This window comes from Vollenhovia emeryi, unplaced genomic scaffold (assembly GCF_000949405.1).
Source record: "Vollenhovia emeryi isolate VEMERY1.0 unplaced genomic scaffold, V.emery_V1.0 DF939126.1, whole genome shotgun sequence".
NCBI classification, from domain to species: Eukaryota; Metazoa; Arthropoda; class Insecta; order Hymenoptera; family Formicidae; genus Vollenhovia; species Vollenhovia emeryi.
In genome coordinates this window covers 868398-892076 of record NW_011967240.1, presented here as the reverse complement: position 1 = coordinate 892076, position 23679 = coordinate 868398, and the positions used below count along the sequence as shown (strand labels likewise).

Sequence of the window (23679 nt, the reverse complement as noted above, 5' to 3'; positions counted from 1 at the left end):
ATCGAATTCTCATTTGTTATTGATTTTTACAACTCGGGTGATATTGATTTCTTCTGGTGGACTAATTTCTTCTTCTAATAACTTTCCGATATTTTTGTAGTCGGATTTTCTATTATAATTAATTTTAGAAATGCGATAAAAGTGCAATAGTATTTTTATAGGTTTTACAATTTATATAATTTGTGGAACTCTTAACCGTGCGTCTCTTGTATTTTTTCGTCTTTTATCATTAAAGTAATAAGCTAATTTAAGGGAAAAAATTCTAATTCTGTTTCACTCTTTAATCAATTCTGATTAGTGGAAAATGATGCAAATAGTAGAACATCCCTTATGCGTCAGACTCGAACAATTTTTTAAGTCTTCCATAGACAAAACAGCAGGAGAAAATGAGAGTACATTAGGGAACAAAATTGAGAGATAAAAGACGTACTTTAGCGTCTCGTTATTTTTTAACGTTGAGAGTTTTACAAATTACAAAATTAAAACGTTCTTGTTCTTGTCCTCAGAGACACGAGACAGCACATTTTAACAACGTTTTCTCCGGCGTGGTACATTTTCTTCGTTCGCGAAACGTGTACATAAAATCATACATTTACATGCGTCAAAATGAAGGTGAAAAAAAGTGGGAGAAAATGAAATGCGGGTTCAACTTGGTCGCGAGATTATTAATTTTAGCAAAGTGTATTTCTTTTCGTGCATGATCGAAAGGCGTTTCGCACGTAAGTCTTAACAGTGACGCCCATCTACGTAAAAGGGAATGTGGCCGGTGACCGGGGTAATAGGTGGACCCCACGGAGAGGATGCGCTAGCACCCCGATAATAGCCCCCGCCGCAAAATAAAAGACCGCGTAACGATCGGGTTTAGTGTGGTAGACGGTGCGACATACACACGGCCTTCCGCACTTCCGCCGTCCCGTCGTCGTCTTTAGCCGTCGTAAAACACACCGCGGAACGACGCGTCGTTTCACGAAATGAGAAAAAAGTCGGGGCTGAAACGCGCGCATGGCGCGGGTATGTTTGAAATACAGCGAAACCCCACCCTCGAGGGTGACACATGTTGCGAAAGACGGTTCGCGTTTCCATCATGGTGCATCCGTCCGGCGCTTAATTACTAATTAAAATACTTTTGTAATTGTTAATTGAAATACACCGTCACCGTCTCTGTGAAAGTTTTGAACCCGAGTATCTTTTTCGACGGCGTTTCTTCCACAGGGCTTTTTTTCGATAAAAGTAACAATTTTTCGACCGAACCGTTTGGTAAAAGCCGCGTTAATTACGGGTGAAAGAGGCACCGAAAATTTTACATATAATTGTTTCAACATTACGTTGTTAGCAAACCGTACAGTTGCTAATGTCTGTTTGTGCGGCAAAATATTACAGGAGCATTACACAATTACATTTATTACGAATAATCTCTGTTACCGCGAAATGTTACGTTCATTCTTGAATCACGAATCATCTGTGCGGAATTGTACACGCAAATTCTATTGGCATTCAAAATATTGGTACCACTGCTGATAGCAGTTAATAGATGTTTCTAATCTGCTTTTGTAATTGCACCCTGAAATAATTATTAAACTGATGCACGCGTTACGAGAGCAAACATCCACAAATGGTATATAAACAATTGTATATAACAATGGTAACAGATATTGGATCAACAGGGTGGGAAGTCTTATTTACCGCTGCGGGTACGAGTACTGCATTACAATAATTAGGCGTTAATGTTTATTTCAAGTACATATATCGATACAATTTTGCCGGAAACGTATACGTAATGTCACAAATATGTGAAACATTCACTGCGCCAAGCCAGTACACATTCGCGAATAGCGCATTTTTTTTTACTGCGCTCGGAAAGTAAATCTAAACGAATTTCAACCCTCGATTACGTGTACGACATTGCGACTCGGATTATACACTACGTCTGACTTACTAAAAATATATTTAAAAATTCTTACACACCTCACGTTTCGAAATATTCTCACTCTTTTACGCGTTTCCTACGCTTCTCCGTGAAACGTAGGAAATTGTGGCTCTCAAGATACGAAGTACGCTGTGTGAACTCGTGTCGACGCAGTCGATAAATCTCGCAGATATGTCAGTAAAGAATTTTGGTCAGAAATCGTCAAAAGTACTAAAATAAACCCAGGGATAACAGTTAAGATGTTGCAATTAAAAGCACATTATCATGAAAGAATCAAACAATTTACATAGCTAAGATTTCATGAGAAAATTTTGTGATATCATACTAAGATATTATGTATGTTGAGTTTTTATTTCTTGAAATGATACAACAAATTTATATCTAGACCTAAATAAAAATTTCTTTGCGTTTAACAAAATTTTATATCTTCCGCAAAATTTAATAAATATTAGAACTCACGCGTTTCGTGAAAAATTTGCAAAATATTTTGAGAAGCACGTATCCGAGTGTCCAAGTTTCCAAATTATACTTCGAATAATTTTGATTGTAAAAACGAATAATATGAACGATATAAATAATTTTCTCATGCGCATGACGAGGAATTGAGGATTTAATCAAAATTCGTGACCAAATTTTAATGATAGGAAACGGGTCCCCCTTCGTCGCATTTAATTTTCATTCACAAGAATAATACCGTTGGACTCGGCATATTTTTTGATTTTCAAAGGTTAATATTATTATACACTGTATAAAATATTCATACAATGTATATATGTATATAGAAATGTAATTTGTGTAATACATTTGCTTCTTTGTACGAATTCTTCCAGCAACGAACACCGATTCGTAGAGCCATGATCAAATTGTCCGTGCGGTCGGCAAATCTTCTCGACAATAACGCGTATACAAACATCGCAGTGTAATTACGGAAATTTATGCTTGTAGCCCTGATCGTGCTTACGCACGTTGCAACATTGAATACATTTACAGAATACAGTTACACACGGGAAATACGTTATTATGCTATCACGCGCTGAACAAATGTTTGCGACGTTACACATATAATCGCAGTGTTACTCGCGCAATGGGTGTGAAAGAATTTTTCATGTTCGCGTGTCATTGAATAATTTGTTGATTAATAATCAAACAGGCGAGATTAGCGCCCGGCGTGTACAACTATCTGATTCTATGCGATCATTCGCAAGCGGTCGCCGTTCAAATCAGTAAAATGTATATCGTATATTGCCAATCTATCAATCGTTAAACGAAATTACAAATTAGCAATACTATAGATACATGTTGTTCAACGCAGACCCGACTGGCTTATAATATCGTCCGGTTCTTAGCTTACTATTGGAAGTATTTCGCATCGCAACAGTACGGTACTAAAATAGAAACGAATATCGCGTTAAGCTATCAGCCATTTCTTAGTATTATACAACGTCAACAATTGCAACACTTCGACGAATAGCGTTCGCGATTACGAGTACTTTACGGACTAAATAAGAGAAAATATTCCCAATTAATTAGGCCGGTTGAAAAAGCACTCCCTCCGTCATTATTGCTTTTGTATATCGAGCAAATAAGAAATCTTTCAGATAGAAATTATTTTATGTCGAAAAAATATTTTAATAATTTTAAATAGTAGAAAATCATGAGCAATAAGTTTGGTTACTAATAAATCGCGATGAAATAATTTTATATCTGTACTGCGGAATTTTTCCAACAAGATGTACTTTGATGTTTGAACTGATCGAACAAGTTAAAATTCTGGTTGCAAGTTTCATTGAGAGAACTATGATAACATATTTCATGGAATAAAAATCTTAATCTCTTTTCGAATAATTATATATAGATATACAACATATCTTTCGTATAAATTTAACGTTAATTTTACCAAATACTGTCAAAGAAGTGTTTCAGGCACTATAAATATTCAACTGTAATTGATCGCAAATGCGAATTGCAAATGCAAATATAATTAATTGCAAATGTTTCCTGTTTAAATGTAAAGCAACGGTTGATACAAAATTGTAGAAATACATCACCGGCGTTACATGTTCCGAAAAGAATATTCGAATTTCAAGAATAAAACAGATATTTTCTTTAATCCTATACATCGCATTGTAAACGTATTATAAACGCATTATATATCCGTTATATAAATATATAACGTGAAAAAATCTAAAACTTGTGCCGTCGAAGTTGAATGCAGTTTAAACTGCTAGAACTTTGTGATAGAAATATTCTTTATCCTGCTACAGTCCAGTTGATTATTGCGACTGGTTGGAATCGAAAATGTCTCTTCTCGGTGAACGCGTTGGGTCGTCTCGATTTTTATACGAATATTAAAAATTATATTTTTATTTTGTTACTTGTACTTCAGATATTGAATATATTTCGTAACTGTGCCAGTATCCTTATTCTATACACGCTATATGTTTCTATTTTATGTAGCTGCAGCATATCTCTTAACGTGTTCACCTGGAAGAGCTTTCAGCTATGTTAACATTTACCAGTGTATCACTTGGAGTAAACGATGAAAACATAAAATTTCTGTTCGCCTTAGGCAGGCCGTACTTGAATGCCAGAACTTTCTGTTTCCTCAAACCAGCCGAATTATCAACCAAACGATTTATCTCTCCGTTAAAAATTCATATACTTATCGCGATATAATCGCGATATAAAAATATACTTCTTTCAAATTGCCCGTAAATAGCTATCTGTAATACTAGCGCGGTGTATACTATTATTACTTCTAAATATTCCTTCCCGTCCCGTTTCCAATACTTATTATACCCTTTACTGAGTATCTTATCAGCTTGGTCAACACGTACGAGTCTAGTTGCGATCACCAAATAAGTTTCTTTTCGATTAAAATTCTCTATCTTAAAACATTAACAGCTGGCATAGTTTATATATTATATTAACAAAGAATTTAAATAATTGAATTTCGAACATGTCTTATGAGACAATACATCTTACTTTGTTTTTAAAACATTAATCCATTATTAAATTAGCATATAACTATCACGTATATATTATATATAATCTCTCTTAAGGAAAATCTTTTCGAAAAAGTCGTTTCTTTCTTTAAGCAATAAGAACTAAAACATGATAATATTAAAATGCTATAATCAACCAGCTATTAAGGAATTAAGGAGAATCTTTGACATTCTTACCAGAAATACGTTGCTAAAGAAATATATTACTTATCATTAAATAAATAATAATGTAATGATAGTGTAATGATTGCTTAACTGAGCACACTATATAAAACTGATTAGTTTGACACGCGTCCATTTTGACACAAATTACTACTGAATGTCCAATTGTGCTGGACCCACTATATATAGATATATATATTTATCTTACTATAAATATTACTTTTAAGATAAGTATAACCTAACAAGTTAGAAGTAATCGCTAACGCTAATCATGTTTGACTCAGGAAACTGTTATTTTTCGTGATTAAGCCCGCGCTGCTCTCCGACATGGGTATCACGGCTGACTTTTCGCCCTTTGGTAACTTTGCATGCGATTTGATATTCGGCTGTAGACCTTTCAGGACGTTCTGAAAAAAAAGTCATAATGGTAGATTACATCTACAATTCAAATGAAGCCCGCAGTAATAATTATAGCCATTATGTGAAATGTACATGATTATAGTCCGAGCTAGCAGTTTCATATGCATACAATTTGCACACTAATGCGTTGAAATTTACCTCTTTAAATGATCCTGGCGTAATTATTACGTAATACAACGCGTATCCTGGTATCCATGCCATAGACGAAAGACTCAAGCATACACCAACTATTTCCGCCCACGTGGGGTACTCGTAGCTACTGCCATATTTGAGTGGTTTGTATTGCACAATTTGGAATACAAAGATGAACTGGAAAGGAAGAAAAGAAGCCTTTTACCGCTCATAATAGATTTTAAATGTTTCAGCGACTTTCGTAAGCTAAATAAGCACAAAAATAATTAATTCCCTTTGAAGCAAGCAATAATCTTGATTTGCCATGTAATTAGATGAAAACGTGACTAATTATACGATACTTACGAGCATAATCACCGGCGCGAGCAAAACCCAGCATATGTACCAGAACTTATTTAATCGAATACCCATCATCTGATGCACGCAGTCGCAGAACTTTTGCGCCCCGAAAATCCATGATATCGCGATCGTTTGGAAGAAGCAGACCCACAGAATAGACATTCCACTCGCGGAGTAGAAATCCATCAGTTGGAAAATATAAATTCCCCCCTGAAACAGGCGTAATATTTTTTTTCGATAGAGTGCTTTGTAAAAATCAATCAGTGCATTCAATGCGTGCAACAATATGCATTGTTTTCAGTGATAATCCACTGATTGACTTTTAGAGGGTGCCTGTAACTTTTAATTGTACGCCTTTTATGCACGTCGGAAATAGAAATATGTATTTAGATACTAACGTTTGTGATCATAGGAATTCCTAGAGCGAACATTATCAGGCAGATAGCGATCGTGAATTTGATTCGGTGAGGACGAAGTATATCCGGCCAGTAGTCGACCATTCCGGTTATGAAAGATTCCACGATGCAAAATTCACTGTCGATGCCGAGTATCTGCGTAAAAACGGGACGATTCGTATATAATTTCGTATTTAAGTAATGATTTCGGAAAAATTTTAGTTTCTACATATGCTCTTAATCGCTGCTCCATAATCTAGATTGAAATTTAACACGATTTACAGTAATTAACATTGTTATTTAACAATCTATTAGCTAGAAATGTATCTTTTATTAATATTTTTATCTTTATTTACTATTCGGTTTTTATTAATCGATCTTGTGCAAAAGAATTATACAAATAATAGTTTGAGCTACGGATTAGCTTTTTTTCTCTAAGAATTTAAATTCTTAGAGAAAAAATAAAGTTTGATACAAATAATTACATGTGGAATGTATAATTGCAAAATTAAATAAACTATATCATTTTTGAAATAAAATAAATTTATTGTGCAAAAATAAAAATCTGTTATTACGTAACTCGTGTGAAGAAAGGAAAATAATTTTTGAAGTCTGTTTCCTCACTTTCTCATTTTAACTTAATATCGTTTCCTATGAACATTTCACAATATCTCTTAGCAAAAAGAAACGATGTTAAATGACGATGTATCGAGAGAAACTTCCTGCCGAGGGCGACAACGTGTCCAAACTTTTATAGCGATGCACATGAACAAACATAGGCGACAGCCGATTCCGTCGTTGGAATAACAATTTCTTACGAGTAGCATAACGAAGAATATAATGGCCCACAACGAAGCACCGGGTAGCTTCAAAACGACCTCGGGATACGTGAGGAAGACGAGACCAGGTCCGCTCTTGACGACCTCGGACACCTGCGTTTGCTGTTCCTGGGCGATGTGACCCAGTATCGAAAATGTTACGCAACCGGCCAGAAGACATGTCAGGGTGTTGACTACGCAAGTGATTATTGCGTCTCTGCAAGACAAAACTCCCTTTTTCAAAGACTCCAGCAGCGACGACACCACGTTTAGTGCGTCGTGGTTAAAGACTAGAACACCTTAAAGCCTTAACTATAATTCGTGAATCATAATTTACGAAATAAGACCAACTTGATCTGAAATGGCTAAAGTATGATATATGCGGATTGTTCGAGCCACTTGAAGCAAGACCAAGTTAAATTCGGTTAGGGAAACGTATGCTCTTATCTTTTTTGTTTCATACATTGATACCCCAACATTTTGACGAAAAATTACTGAATATGTTATTTAATCGGATAAGCAAAATCTTATCAAAATTTAACGCTGTGGGAGCGAGACGGCTGGTCAATGTCCAGCTACGGTGGAACAGCTTCGCGTCGCTTACCTATAACAATTATGATGGAACTTGTTGTACGAGCCCAGAGCGGGCAGGGCGCCGGTGCCAATGCTGTATGCGAAGAAGATCTGGGTAGCGCCGTCTATCCACGGTCCAGGATTGAGCAACTCCTCCCATCGCGGCGTCACGTAATAAAGCAAACCGTCGTAGGAACCCTCCAACGTCACCGCTCTTCCCAAAAGAATGAAAAGCACCACGTACGGGAACAAGGCTGAAAACCAGATGATCTTACCGCTCTGATGAAGACCGCGACGGATGATAAAGTAAACGAGTAGCCAGCCGACAATCAGGCAGCCTAGCAGCTCCCACTGGATCTTGCCGATGCTGTCGATGCCGGATGTAATACCGAGGACTCGCTGCCTGAAAATTCAATACCGTTCTCTGCAGTCTGTTCGTATTGACAATAATTGTGAAAATACAGCTACGATAATTAATACAAAATATCGCAGATGTTGCAGAAAGTGCTTCTTAGAAAAAGAAAAATGACGTAAGCATAAATACCAGATTGAATTAGAAATGCATACGTTATTCGATTGCACTAACTAACACGCCTGAAAGTTATATTTTTCTTAACTTGTTTAATAAAAAATACATAATCTAATGATAATTTTGTTATGAAGTTAGTTCGATAAATTGTAAATCTGCGATGCATGTGCAAACGCATTCTCCTGGTATGATTATATCATCGACATTATAGGTACATTAATTCCGTAAACGCATTATACACGAGGGAACTCTATGCTATGACCTGATTTGAGAAAATCAATGTCGCATTTCTTATAGTTGTTATATCGCGTAAATCCCCTAATAACTTTCATCTTACATCACAGCCTATGACTCACGGGCACTACCCAAGGGTATGAATCTGATGTATACATATATATACATGCATCAGATGATGAAATCAGATTAATGAAATAAAACTTTATATATATATATATATATAATTTCATTTTATTAAACTCAACGCTATCGAGTTTAAAAAGTTTCCTAGTTCGAAAGATCATATTTTATTGAAAAATTTAGAATGAGATGGAGCATTTTTCACCACATTCATTGTGTACACTTTACGTGCAGCATTTTATATGTGTTTTATTTTTGTAGCATTTACTAATAATTCTCTACTTACTCCCAATATTCTTCTACCGGCGTGGTATGATGACAGGTAGTATTTTCGGCAAAATTCGAACAATTTATTTTGCTGTGCATACTCATGCTTTCTCGGTTCGCGTCGTAACAATCTTCCGTGTTCCACCAGTTTTCTGAAAATGAAATAACTTATGACATTGTACGGTAAAGGGAGCGTGTGTTAGATTCATTCAGAGTTTTATCATATTTTGTAATTTAAATATTTACATAAAAATAGAGACACAGAATGAAAAGTACTTGAATTTTTTTAATCATCTTATTTCCTGATATCCGATAAAAGCATTTTAAATGTCAGCGTTTAACAATTAGAAAATATTATTTACCACATCCATTCCAAGGTACTCTTGGTAAATTCACGATCGTGCTTATGAGGTAGAAAAGAGTCCAAGCAATAATTATGCAGTAATATATGTCGAGGAAGAATACAATGGTCATCGTAGCATATCCCACGCCTAAAATCCGATAATATATTTAGGGTTAACAATTACTTATTAACATACCAAGGTATCTTGATGTCTAAAAATATTTTAAAAAATAATAATTACCTTGCAAAAGAGGACATAATTGTCCTACTAGCGACATTCCGCCAGCTCCAAGATATTGTCCAATGGCGACTTCTTGAAAAAATATAGGGATTCCGCAAAACAGCATTGCAATACCATAGGTGATCAGAAAAGCACCTATAATAAAATCCCAAAAGAAAACGACCAATTATTTTGCAAATAGTAATAATATTTTTTATATCCAGAGATTGTAATTAAACTTGAGAAGACCATTAACTTTTAATGCACGCCGTTAATTCGTCATGTTAAGAATTGCATTACTTTATTAAGTTGAGAGCAATAATGAATATCAAACATTATTGAAATTTGACGCTGCCTGCATCCTCAATTATGATAAAAAAAACTTGGGAGAAGCTTTTAACTAGAACAACACACAGAGTTCTGCTACTCTATATTAAAATGACCGATTAAAATAACACAATCAACTATAAAAATATTTTCGATGTTAAAAAAATAAGTCTTTTACTTTATAGCAATAAAAAATAGATAATATATAATACAGTTATGAATTTACACGATAATGCTCTTAACATTTGAGAATGTTTATGAATAAATTCCCAGCAGGGTTGACACTTACCACCGCCATTTTTATAACACAGATAAGGGAATCGCCAGACATTTCCTAATCCGACAGATACGCTTATGCAAGAAAATAGGAAGTCGAGTTTATTGTCCCAACCGCCGCGTTCGGCATCCTCCACCCTATTACTGATTTCAGTCATTTTACCCTGCGGGGTAGACACCGTCATCTTCGGCAAGGTGCGAGACGACTCGCGTTTCTTGTCCGTCGCCACCGATTTGGCCTTGAACTGTATGAAGGTCTGGTCGGGGTCGACTTGATCCTTCTCCTCGCCCCAGTAATACATTTTCTCCGCCATGGAGCCTAAAACAAGTCGAAAGTTGACATTAAGTATCTACAGGAGAAAGCGCTAAGCCAGCCCTTGAACGTAATTGAAAGGATGAGACGCAAATTCTCTACGGCCTTCGTACTATCGATTATTATGAATTTGTCCTATCTTATAACGCAGTTAAGCTATAATTCTGCTTAAAAGACACACGCGATGTCTTGCTGTAACTCGACGAAGTATGAAAAACTTTACAGCTTCATCCTTTGTTGTCTTTTGAGGAATTAAAAATATAATGAAAATTAATGTTTCGAATTTTAATCGACCTCAGCTGGCCACATTTATTAAATACGCTTCCACAACGTTTCGACCTTTGGTTTAGGTCCTTATCAAGTGCAATCTAGAAGTAAGTGATTTACATATAAATTACATGAAAAGTATATAGACATTGCACAGTAGAATAATTGTAGGCCTACCTTGTTACAGAGTTATGTCAAATACAAGTAAAAACGCATTTTAACGGGATGGAGTCCTGTGTTAAAAGTATAATTTCATTAACGTCCGGAGTCGAGGGATGTAAGACCAAGACTAATTAGTTATTTTAGTATTCAAAGGTTAGGCAATCGTTATAAACATATAAGAGAAACAAACTGAGACCGTCAAAGATATTTTGAGAATAAACTAAACCAAGTTATATAAGAAATCTTGGCATGACAACAAAATCGTAGATGACTCAACATATAAACATATAAACATCTAAAGTGCACGAACGGTAATCTCTAACGATGTTACGGACTGCCAAAAATACATAAACCCGGTTTTCCATTACGTGTCATTGTCTCTTCTCTCGGCAGCCCTATTTACAAAATTGCTTCGTTTCTACACAAGATTCTACAACAGTCAATCAAAAAACCCAGTTCACATGTCAGAGATAGTTGATCTTTCGTCGGAAATAGAAAACAGATTTATAGAAGATGATTCATTACTAATATCTTTGGATGTAACATCTCTTTTCACTAACTTCCCACAAGAGTTGGTGATTAAAGCGATAGAGAAACGTTGGGCAGATATCTCATTGAAGGCTGCTACTTTTAATTTACCTCAATTTTTATACGCCATACCATTAGTCCTCAACTCCACAAGTTTCCGATTTGATGGACAATGCTATGAACAAATTTTTGGCAGTCCCATGGGTTTCCCTCTCTCTCCAATTCTCTTTCAATTCTTTCGAAAATTATATTTCAAAACATTTGGGTCTCCCTCTATTTCTCTAAGTTCCTTCCGTTATTAAAAGAGACGAGAACTGTTTCTACTTTTTTCGCAAGTTTATAAAATTTTACAAACTTCTTATTGATGTGACTCTCTTTGATTCGACCAATTATGAAGATTTCTTTTAAATGTGCAGATTTTCTTCTTCAATGAGAATTTATCTGATTAACTTTAGCAGCAATTTAGATTTCCGAGAAGGCAGTAGTACGAGTGCACATTTTTTCTAATAGCGACATTTCGTCGTGACTCTATTGCATTCATAGGAAAAAAACGATGCACCTAACGGTAAATTTCTCCGCCCATGCTCCGATAAGGTCTAGCACGCAATTGCATGGTACGCAATTACGAGTGTCGTTCGGGGATTGCTTTTCCGATAACTCTACTCAGTTTCATTTACCTCGCCGATTTTCCAACATGTTTACAGATAGCGTACATATTTATTATATATATCATAAATCTCGCTGACCTTTTAAACAATATAATGTTTAATAACGCAACAACATCAAGAATGAAATCATTAATAACAGCGTAAACATGTTAATGTATTCCGTATTCTATACCACGTAACCGCGTTTGAAGCCGTTTCAAAATAATTTCTCCATTAACAAGAGTAGATTTCAGCATAAACATAAAGTTTACGAGAATAACGGATGTCTCTTGCATTTATTTCTTATTAATTTTTTTTATTTATACTTAATATTATTAAAATTGTATAGTGCACTCTGTAAATTCTTTTGACTATCGTATATATTTTCATACGTATAAAACATTAGTTTGAGAAAAAAAATTAATCTGAATTATTTATAGGAAAAAATAATTAAAAAAATAATTAAAAAATAACTTCTTTTGAAATATTTCTTTCAAATTCTATTGTTCCTTTTTATCTCTACCTTCTTTGATTATTAATTTAAAATCAAATTTTTCACCGGATAGAAGGTGATAAATAATAAATATGAGATTAAAAGTATAATATTAAAGAGGTGGTATCATAAGTATGCATGCATGTTAAAGTCACGAAAGTGACCCTCTTCAGTAACAATATGATTTAAAAACTAAGTCATTATTTGAACGGTGACGAGTCGTTACCAAAGAAGTTAAAGTGGAGTTAAAATATACAAAAATCATAGAACGTCAATTAGAATATACAGAGATTATGAGTAATCGAAAGAACACTTATGTAAGCGTAATCCATCGTGATTTCACAGCAATGCATCTCGACAGTCTGATACTTAGTTAGGTATCGGAGGGTTGTCTACAGGCTAAAGTTAAATAAGAATAAAAACTCAAAGATACCAGAGGTTTGTCAGAAAAATAAAAAGGAAATGAATGTAAAAAAACATTAAAATAACTGAGACAAATAAAGTACTAAATTAATTATTAAAAGGAAACGAAATAAAAATAAAAACGCTGTAGAAAAACGTTTAACCAAAACGTTTAACATTTTGGTATACTTATGATACCACCACCCCTTTAACACATATACTTTGAATCTCACATTAATTATTTATCACCTTCTATCCGGTGACGGCTCCCATTGCCCCTATTGTCTTTCTTTTGTATTATTTTAATTACTAATATCAATTTTGTATTTAAATGTTATTCAGTTATCCAAATCCAAATACTTAATTCTCCAAAGATAGCAGGTTCAATCTTATCTTTTTATCTTTATTTTGCAGTAAAACAAAATAGGGATCAATAGGGATAAGTTGACTTACATCCCTCTTGAATGGAGGCCCTCAATTTAGAAGGTGGGAGATAATTGTCAGTTTATTTAATTCAGACTGCTGGCACCATCCATGGCCACGTACTTTTCGCAAAACTTTGCTTCGATCCCGGGTGACCAGGAACCGGTTTCCTATTCAATGTATCGCGACCATTTGTGCGTATTGTCGTTACTACAGGCGTGCTTGCAATATCGCGCGCATTCACTCATTCTCATTCAAGCACCCCTTCTCCCAGGGATCCTCTCCCTATTTCTTTTACCGTTAGCAGCCCGGCTGATTTGGGACCGCCGATGAAGAGGGTACACGTGCTAAATAGTGTACACACGTGTCTACGTACGTGCGTGTGTATGTAACGTGCATATGTTTGCGTTTATATGCGCGCGCGCACCGTCGGCCGTGCGCGCGCTCCACGCGCACGGATGCTGGACGCAAAATCAATATCAAGTTTACATCGCGTCTATGTACACACGTGGACCGTGAATCTCGTTGTAAAATTCGGACGCGTCGCAACGCCGAGGCCGCTGATACCCAATCGGATTGCGATTGCGTCAGAACGTGATTGTACTAGGCTCAATCGGGGATACTTTGAATTAAAGGGGTGGGAAGGGGAGTCACATAGAAAATAAAAGACACACACACTAGAAACGAGACTCATGGAAAATTTGTTAACGAAGCGAAGGATAATTGTGAAGCGATGCGTGCGAACGAGTCAAAAATATATCTTGCCGCGTAATTAATGTCTAGCAATGTCTAGCAATAAGAATGAGTAATATTAAAATTATTATTTCACCAAAAGCTACATTGAAATCTTTATATTTTATCCCCAAAAAAATAAAATCACTAAATTCTGCGCCATTTTAATACTCCATTTTCATAATTTTAATGAAAATATGGCCAGCATTGTTTATTAAGTATCGCGTTATGTAATATTTTTAAGCCTTTTCCAATATCGATATTATTATAAAAGATATTTTCGATATCTTTTGAACACAGATTGATAAAAAAGTAGATTTAATATAACGTGACATTTTCTAATAAAAAGTGATCGTACTATATATGTACAAGGTTTATACAAAGAGGATTAAAGTTGAACGGCGTAATTTAATTCTCTCTTGTACAAATTCTATCTTGTACAAAAATGCGATTTATAAATCTATTATCATGCGTAATGTAATGCTATGTTCATTCTTGTCATAATTAACGAACCTTACATGGCATGACGATGCAGCTGCTGCATCATGCGCTTGCCTGCGCGAGGGAAATACTTAATCGTTAAGCGAATCACGTAGGTCGTGTACGAATATAATCATTATACGATACGTGCTTATCGATTATCAGATACTTGAATTAGATTTGTTACTATCAATTACAACGCATTAGCAGCATAGTCGAATTCCAAGTGCGTAACTTTATGCAATCGCTTTCCAGTATGAGCCAATATTATATATTATATCAATTTAGTTACTCCTGCATGTAATTTGCGTTTTAGCCAGTGAGAAAAATTGTTCATTTATCACGCCGCTTTATAAATTGCCTAAACGTAAATGGAGATTTAGATGATTCTGACAATTAAACGAACACACATATTTTAGTGTCTCGGTCGTTCGCTATGACATTTTGCGATAAAATTCTATTTCAATACGATTTCGTGAAACATCGATCATCTTACCAAGGGATGCACACACAATTCCGATGTAGCAGCCGTGACCGTTGATTTACTATGTCTGGTGGTAGTCGTAAAATTCAGTATTGCGTATAATCACATCGTACGAGGAGAGGCAGACGTTGGTTACGCCGCGTAGGACCGTTCACGCCCGACTCCGTTTCGGAGGAGCAAATCTTCTTAAATCGTTCCCGGGGAGGCTTCCCCGGCTCGAATCGATCCCGGAGCGACTCACGCGGATTCACTTGTCAAGGGTGTCGTTCGGAAAAGCGCACTTTCGGAATGAATGAGGTTTATTTGACAGCGTCACGCTGGTCACGAATATCTGCGACCTACCCCACAAGGGTTGTAGTTACAGAATAATGCTCCGGGACAAGATGGGGAATGTTACTCCTTTCGAACGCATGCGCATTTCTATGCATCCCCCCTAGCCGGCGAAGCAAAGTGACGGAGTCCTGGGGTCTGGCGGAGGCGGCAGGACCTTTTACCCGATAAATAATCAAAGGGACCGAAGAGGGTGGCTCGACGCAAGCACTACGCTTTTATAAAGTTTTTTTAAACTAACGAGAAGATCTCTTGTCGCCGTTCAATTTGTTTTCTGCGCGACTTGGTTCTTTCTTTTCCGATGTTTCTTACAGCAATTTTTATTATTTTCTAATTAATTTAAATTAATCGAATTAGGCAAATCCTGCTATTTACTTGAATAAATATTAGTCGAAGTAGTAAAATTGCAAGTAAAAGTTTCATATTTAGACCTGTTCGTAAAATATAAAGGAAATATATAATGCAGTTTTGTTTGTTCTATGCAGACATAACGGTGAATAGAGTAATATTTTGTTAGTGAAGATAATATTGTTAATAAAATAATAACATTTATGTCGCATATTGGTAGGTTAGCAACATAATTATCATTAGGACAAAAATTTGATTGAGTTTTGGAGCTGATTGGTATATTATAATTTATTACAACTTATTATAAATTCGTAATATTTATCTGAAAAGTAGGTACTGCAGATATTGAAGAAATTTATGATCCAAATGTTAAAAGTTTATACATTTATTTATAAAAGTTTTATATACATACGTTCTATTGATATAATTGATATCGGATAGCACGTGACCTCTCATGTAATGTTACGCGTTTCACGTAACTGTTACACTTCTTTAATGGTCATTCGACTATTGTTTCATCTCTCAAAAATAAAATCTAGATTTTACATATTACACATATAAAATATTTCTGTAAAACATTTTGTAAATTTTCTTCCAATATAAATATTAGATAACTAAAATTCTTATCGGTATATATAAAGGTCGTGGTTTATGCAAATTAAATATCTGCAAAGTTGACGAGCCGTCTGTGAGAAAAATATTTTCCCGTTAGCACTGCTCAACCGAAGACCACTTTGATGATGATCGTTCAATGAACATTGACAAGTCCATTCAACATTCGCTCGATTGCTCGGTGGAATTGCTTGGTATCACGGTGTGACAGCCGCGTCGGTGTCGCACTTGCTTAGCTGCAAATTTGTCAGGATCCTGAAAGCAACACCCTGTGTTACCTTGTCATATCGCATCAGCGTTTATTTAACGCAATTTCCTTCAAGATTCTGCGAAATTTTTAAAAAGTATAAGCGCTCTTGTTCTAAACCGACAACTTCATCAATGTGATTGCGCTCAACCTACAATAATGTTTTTTTTTTTTTAATTAAAGCCTTTATATTACAAGTCTAATATATTTCTGTGCAAAATTTTATGAATTCTTTTGGAGCACAAATATTAAGCAATTAACATTTTTATTGGTATATAAACGTGTTACCGTTTTGAAAAACTTAAAGATAATAGGAGCAGAGAAATCATTGCGACACTTTAATTAAGCATAAATCTACCATCAATTAAACGCAGAAAGAGCTCCCCTCCCCCCCCTCTCTCTCTCTCTCTCTCTCTCTCTCTCTCTCTCTCTCTCTCTCTCTCTCTCTCTCTCTCTCTCTTATTTCACCTGAACATCATTTAAGCCTGTTAATGCGTGAATTGATTTCATTGATATTTTTCGGTGTGCTTCTTTGAACGTGGAGAAATTTGGCTGTGGCGTCCAATTCGTTCCGTAGGAGATCGGATGTATATCTCCACGTGCCATATTTGTATCATTTAATATTTCTGAGCCACCGTTGTTGCAAGCTAGGCAGATTTCGCCGTCATCCATTTCCCCGTTTGCTTCAGTAGTTACGAGCACCTCTTGTTCTCTGAGAGCAAAAATATTTGTTCAAAAGGTGTTTCGCTTTATACGAATTATTATTATACGTAACACTATTTCTCTGCACCGAACTAACAAGCTAACGCGCGAAAAGAAACAATTAAAACACGAAGCGCAATACCAACCTCTCCTGTGACCATTCCACGCAAGACTTGATTACTGCGAACGTATCCTGACATTTAATTAAGGTTTCTTTAAAGAAAGTGTCCAGGCGTTCTGTAGAGTTCGCACATCCCAGGGCGATTATCGCAAATGACATCGCAATGATCCAACTGATAAAACTAGCCGACATCACTGGCGGCTGCACGGGTACAGGATAGTACGAGGACCAGACGTGTTGCCACCAGGGGTACAAAATATCTCGATATTCAGATTCCTAGATCGAAATGTAAAATTTACCAAAAAAATGTTTGGCTTGATTATTACTTTATACAGACCTATAATCAGCTATACTAATTATAATGATTAAACTGAAATTCTTTTGTTCCACGAAATATTACATTTTCTCCTTTGGAAGGAACTTTAAAAAACTATTCCCCCTTTTATGGCACACAGGCGCTTTTCTTACGTAAAAACGGACAATTCACAAGTGTTACGAGAGCAATTCCTTTGTTAGTTATACGAGAAGAATATAATAACGAGTCCACTCACGTAACTCCAATAACGCCAGACACTGCAATAGAGTATCCTTTGGAGGATCAGCCATAGCCATAAAAGCGCGCTAACCGCGAGCCAGCTGACCGATACCTTGAAAGACGCACGTGTATACGGATGGGTATTGGCTAACGCGGGAGATCGCATAGATTTTTGTACCTGAAATCCTTTATAAATGAACGTCGCGCCTACGAGATCCATGAGCCGCGTGGAGGATGGAGGATTCTTCCAGAGGACAAGTGCAGCGGCTGTCAGGATCAGGAAGGATGGCAGCGTGTGGATGAAGTCCGGTCCGACCGCGATTTTCGCGTATTCGCGGAAAACCTTATGTCGCAGAAATAATACCTCGTGGGGCACGCAAAGCAGGGTCCCTATCTGCGTGTGCAACGCGCTCAGGCAGGACATTACTGACGCGTCAGCCTGATCTTTCGGAATTATCCGTCACCGCGAAAGAACGAATCACGGTTATAGCGGTTACATTACGTCCAGTTACATCGAAACGTCTGACGTGCGCGCCGAGATGAACCGCGAAAGCGCCTATCCTTTGTTCGGGGGAGAAAATTCACTCGTACTTGGCCGGAAATAAATGTTTTATACTCCTATATGCAATCCTTTATATTTTGTACGAGGACATTTAAAGTACAAGTAAAAAGGATTGTGAGTCATTCGTTTATTTGTAATTAATTAATTATTTTTCCACCCGGCATTTAGCCGACATAGATAAATTGAACAAGGTTTTTATAGGAAATAGTTTGCATTTGATATGAAAAGTTAAGAAGTGTGATTAAAGAGATTTGTGACTAATGAAGATAATTTTGATTAAATATTTATTAACTCTAAAGCTAATCAAAATTTAATTACTTCTGTCAAACGAAGGGGCGAAATGATTGAAGATGTAAGAAATGGCGTAATAAAAGTATTAAAACATTTCGGATAATAATATCGTGATTATTACGTTGCTTTGGTGTGTTTTGTTACCAAAAAATCCGAGAGAAAAGAAGGTGGCATCGAGCAGCGTAATTATATGTTCTACTCCCACGTCCCTTACGGAAAAGCAACAAAATAATTACTAGAAAATTACTGTACATCAGAAATTTCTAATGATTCAATTACTGACGAAAGATCGCGATATTCGCGGGAGGGTCTAAATTGTAATGTCGCGCTTATCTCGCGACTATGCGCATCTTGCGCTATAGCACTAAATTTATTCAGTGCTATACTTATAACTGTGAATATTCACTGTTTTCAGTGATAATCCACTGATTGACTTTTAGAGAGCACATAATTGCATAATTTCTTGTCGATAATCTCCTTCTCGGGTACTACCTTGCCGCGGTGGAGGGGCTTATTATCACGAAGGGTTACCCAGTGAGAAATGATTTATGGATTGACGTCGAAACGATGTTCGATTCGACACCGTTTCGACATCGATCAATGAATCATTTCCTGCTGGGTACATACCCTAAGGACGGATAAACCAAAGGTACCCATTGCACTATTTAGACTCGGCTTTTCATTTTCTGTTCTCACTGTTAACAGTTAACCAGAAAATGAAAAACCAGGCCTAACACTCTCCAAAAGCCAATTGGTGGATTATTACTGAAAATAACGAAGCGATTCACTGTTTTCAGTGATAACCCATTGATTGACTTTTAGGGAGCACATTTGTTTATTCTATTTACTAATTAAATTGTTCATTTTTCGAATTTCAGTATTAATTTTCGAGGACGTTATTCATCGAATAATTTCGTTATTATCGTCGCCAATTTAAACATGATCCATATAAAGAATATTGCAATAGTGAAAATGTACGAGCCAATGATTGAAAACCGACCGTCGCGTTAACTTTCTGTCGAAATGACTGCTATCGGGGGCAATCCGAAAGATCCATGGGATTTATTTCTTCCTACAGCGGGGTCTTCGACGTTCAACGAGTTTTTGAATTCTCTTTCACGTGCGTTTCATTTCACGAGACTCTACAAGTCAGAGTATATTCAGCTCATTTTCCATATTGAGAATCGTTGAACTACATTGCAGAAATTACACGAAATGTGGCGAGTATTATTGATTCGTCCAGCTAATCCCTTGTAACCTATCTATTTTTTATTACGATATTGGTATACGTATAAAGAGTGAAATAATATGACGTGAGATTCTAAATATTTTGTCGAGCAAGTTTGAAATATTTTTATACATTATTTGCAGTTATTGATTACCTATGCCCTATAATATTCAGTTACAAGATCGGTATCTGTATCGTGCGGGAAGGTCCTCTTTCTGAATCTCAAGTCATTTATTCTGCATGTCTTGCGACACTTTCATGCGTCTTGCATGAACAACATGCATAATCACACGCATCTTCATATTTTAGCGGGCGGTTTTCGAGGTCAGTTTTCGCGGTCAGTCGGTTTTTAAAAACATTGTCAAGAAATAATTACTCTTTTAATTTTACGATAAATTTTATTATATCGAAATATTACAATTAATTACACATAACGCAAAGTAAAATTTTTTTTTGTGTCTATACTTGAATTTCGAATTCAAAGATCGTTTTACACGTAGAAACGGTCAGTATTCTCGAGTAAATAATGAAAGTAGAAATATATTTGATCAATTTTCTGTAGTAAATTTTTTTTAATTAACATTCTTTCTTAATTAACCTCGCGTAGACGTGCATTTTTTATACGTTCGACACTCGCATATAATTCAAAGTATACGTAATATCTGTCGGTAACGATAAGCCGATAATGGAAGGAGTTTTCTTCCTTCCCGTTGATCAAAATGACCAGAACGTATGGCCAGGAGTAACGAAAAGTATGTCCAACCTGGCCCAACGAAAGAAAACTGGATACGACGAGATAGGTGGCCAATATTGACCACTCTGATGGAGTATGTAAGGAAGGCAATAGACGAAATAATTGGATTTCTTTTGATTTGTCAAAATTCGGGTGGGTTATTCTTTTATATATATACATATATATTCTTGCATATGTGCGAGATTGATAAGATTACAATTAAATCCCAATCACGCGCGAATTATATCCCAACAAAAGACTCGTAGGTTTATTAAGTTGAAACGCAGGTAGATAGGAAAATGGATAGGTAGGACCATATATAGGAACACGGGTAGGTAGGGATTCGGGTAGGCAGAGACAGAGGGACATAACTCGATAATTAAAAAGATAGGTAAAATTAAAACTGGAATGTAATAATGAATATAACTATATTTATTATTATCGTATCATGAAACATATTATGCATAATAATATAATACTAATATAGTTATATTTGTTATTACTATATTTTTAATACAAGTTATAATTTTAACAAAAGTACTTTGAGCAAATTAATTTAATAAAATAACTAAAATTGAATTTTATAATGTAATAACTTCTTTCATAATATTGTATGCATTGTAAAGTAAATTATAAGAAAAATGAAATAAATAATATAAATGTAGGAAACCAAATCGTAAAGAAAAGAGGACCGCCGATCAAAAGCGGCGGGGGTGGTGGAGGGCCTCTACAAGGTGGACTGTTTTTGTCGGATAAAAATTTAATTGAAATCAAGAAGAGAGGTACCATTTTATTTCTGTGACAGCGGTGAAAACACCGCAGCGTATATATTCGTGGTAGAAGTCGCGTACTAATTCCGCTCGCTAGGTATGAGATACGATTGCTCTTACGACGATAATACGAATGTTACTTAAAGCTCAGTTGTGAAAAGTTGAAAATTACGAAGTTTACGCCGCGTCTTAAGCCACAGATTTCCAGGAACTATTTATTTACGGCGAAATTATAATTTATATTACGAATTAATATCAAGTTCCTTGAAGTTGAAAATGGAAGGGTGAAGAGATTGCGAAGAGATTGGCATGTAATTAAAATTTTGCCTTCGAGGAAATAATTATGATAATATGGGGATTTTAAAAAAAAGAAAAAAAAACGGTGGAGGTTTCCAAGTGATTAACGACCATAAATGGATATTTATTCATAAAAATTTGTAAAATTTATCTAAAAGCGACTATAGGTTCTTGGAACGCTACTGTTATATACAATTATATACATTTTAATGTATTTAAATAGTCTACATAAGGAAATAATCGGGTCCGACGAAGGACCCGCACTTGGGAAAGTCTTGTGGCGCGGACACCATGTTACTAGGGTCTCCGACTTGCAGGATAACATCTAAACCACGAGTCCAATCGGTCGCATGCTCATCTCGTAACATCCAATAACCTGCCAAATCAAATAAGAGTTAGTCTCATAGAGGTAATTCACAGCGTCGCTATTATATTATACAATATTTCTTAAATTTAAAATTAGAGAATGGGAAAATTTCAATATTTTTGGAACTAATGATTCAACTAAAATTTGAAGTTAGAAAGTTTTGCTATTTATTTTGAAATCCAATTTGCTTTGCCCTGCAATCACTAATAATTCACGAATTGCTGATGTATCCTTACATATTTTAACAATAGAATTTTTATCTCCAATTTGCCGAAAGAAATTACCAAATTAACAATTAAACCGATTAGAATTGAGGTCTGTATATTAAGTATTTATGTCAGTTCGATTAGCGGAGAGGGTTTTACCTGGATTATCGGCTTTAAACCGCAGCGCTACGGCACCGAACTTGGGCACGATGACGGTATCCTTGGCTAACGCGCAATCGAGATTCCGCGAAAACAGCTGTCTCCTTTCATCGAGATTTTTAACCTCTTGCAGTGACATACTTCGTCCAAATTGTCTGGCACCCACCACGTAAAAACTATAGCCGTGTAGATGATAAACTAGATCATCCAGACCACCTGTGGCAAAGCAACGACGAATTAACGTCAATCGTATAGAATTTCTCGTAGCAAAAAATTATTCTCGAATTACCGCTATTCTTTAGCTAAAATTATTCTAATAATATTCAATTATATTATTAGGTGATTATGTTTTATGAGATACCGAGTCATATTATAATCCTGAATATGTATTGAATTATATAAAAAAATTGTCCGTAGTTTGAACAATTTGTACCGAACAAAAAACAAGTAAAGTTAAATCAGGTCCTTTCGGAAATAAATCACATAGTAGCATATTAAATTTAAAATTATTAGGCTACCTTCAGCTTGCCCGGATCTAAGTAATGATTGGCGTTCTTGTTCCTATTTCAAAAAAAATTTTATCTCGGCAAGAAAAAATTATGTCATGCAGGAAATCGTTAGGCGAATGGACAATGAAAAAATAATTCGATAAAAAGAATCACAGACCGATGATCGACGCTACGATTAGTTGCGTGTAATTGCGAAGCTTTAGGAAGGAGAGCAATCATTCCATGTGCCGTTATCAGAGGTCGCGGGATTTCTCTCGGCTGTCGCAATCGTATTGGAAGAAATCGCGATGACGCGTCAAATATTGTTCTTGCGACGAAATAATATAACGCCTCCCTCACTAGAAGTGATTTATGATGATGAAAGCTTCCGATCAATAACCTCAGCTTTCGCGGGAAACAGAAGATGCGAACATCAGGGTCAAACGTAAATTCTATTATGCGCTAATGTTCTCTCACGTGCCGCTTCGCTCACTGTAAGATTATCCCCCGAGCAACACAAACTGCAATAATTAAGCTAGTAAGCTACATTGTACAATATTACACAGAAGATACCTGCTCCTTTATATAATGAGTTCCTGCGGTGACCTTGTCATATATCTGCCTCACTTTGATTTAAGATTCTGACTAAAGAGTTTAATATA

The 23679-nt window shown here is 35.8% G+C and overlaps 3 protein-coding genes across 14 annotated transcripts in view; all 3 read right to left on the bottom strand.

The window, feature by feature from the left end:
* Positions 1 to 3043: 3043 nt before the first annotated feature.
* On the bottom strand, positions 3044 to 15353 carry LOC105568976 (sodium- and chloride-dependent GABA transporter 1-like). Of its 3 annotated transcripts, XM_012025075.1 has the most exons (12): positions 10848 to 10955; positions 10743 to 10771; positions 10104 to 10409; positions 9509 to 9643; positions 9287 to 9415; positions 8944 to 9076; positions 7803 to 8174; positions 7199 to 7415; positions 6384 to 6536; positions 5992 to 6195; positions 5653 to 5823; positions 3044 to 5501 (listed from the first exon to the last, which is right to left on the bottom strand). In XM_012025075.1, the coding sequence occupies exons 3-12, from the start codon at positions 10402 to 10404 to the stop codon at positions 5364 to 5366; spliced, it is 1953 nt and encodes a 650-aa protein (XP_011880465.1). In that variant the 5' UTR covers positions 10405 to 10409; positions 10743 to 10771; positions 10848 to 10955; the 3' UTR covers positions 3044 to 5363. The 3 variants fall into 3 exon arrangements, with proteins under 3 accessions (XP_011880465.1, XP_011880466.1, XP_011880464.1); XM_012025076.1 differs by lacking the exons at positions 10743 to 10771; positions 10848 to 10955 and adding an exon at positions 15034 to 15353; XM_012025074.1 differs by lacking the exon at positions 10743 to 10771.
* A 1117-nt stretch (positions 15354 to 16470) lies between these two features.
* On the bottom strand, positions 16471 to 18340 carry LOC105569158. Its single transcript, XM_012025357.1, has 4 exons — positions 17933 to 18340; positions 17407 to 17657; positions 17027 to 17270; positions 16471 to 16566 (listed from the first exon to the last, which is right to left on the bottom strand). Exons 1-4 carry the CDS (start codon positions 18338 to 18340, stop codon positions 16471 to 16473), a joined length of 999 nt encoding a protein of 332 aa, XP_011880747.1.
* Positions 18341 to 21900: 3560 nt separating this feature from the next.
* LOC105568975 (laccase-4-like) overlaps positions 21901 to 23679 on the bottom strand; it is a 20706-nt gene continuing 18927 nt past the window's right edge. For all 10 annotated transcript variants that reach the window (XM_012025072.1, XM_012025073.1, XM_012025071.1 and 7 more), the window contains 2 exons: positions 22530 to 22745; positions 21901 to 22173 (listed from right to left, as the gene is read on the bottom strand). In XM_012025072.1, coding sequence (XP_011880462.1) covers positions 22022 to 22173; positions 22530 to 22745 — 368 coding nt within the window. In that variant the 3' untranslated portion in view covers positions 21901 to 22021. The remainder of the gene's footprint in view (positions 22174 to 22529; positions 22746 to 23679) is intronic.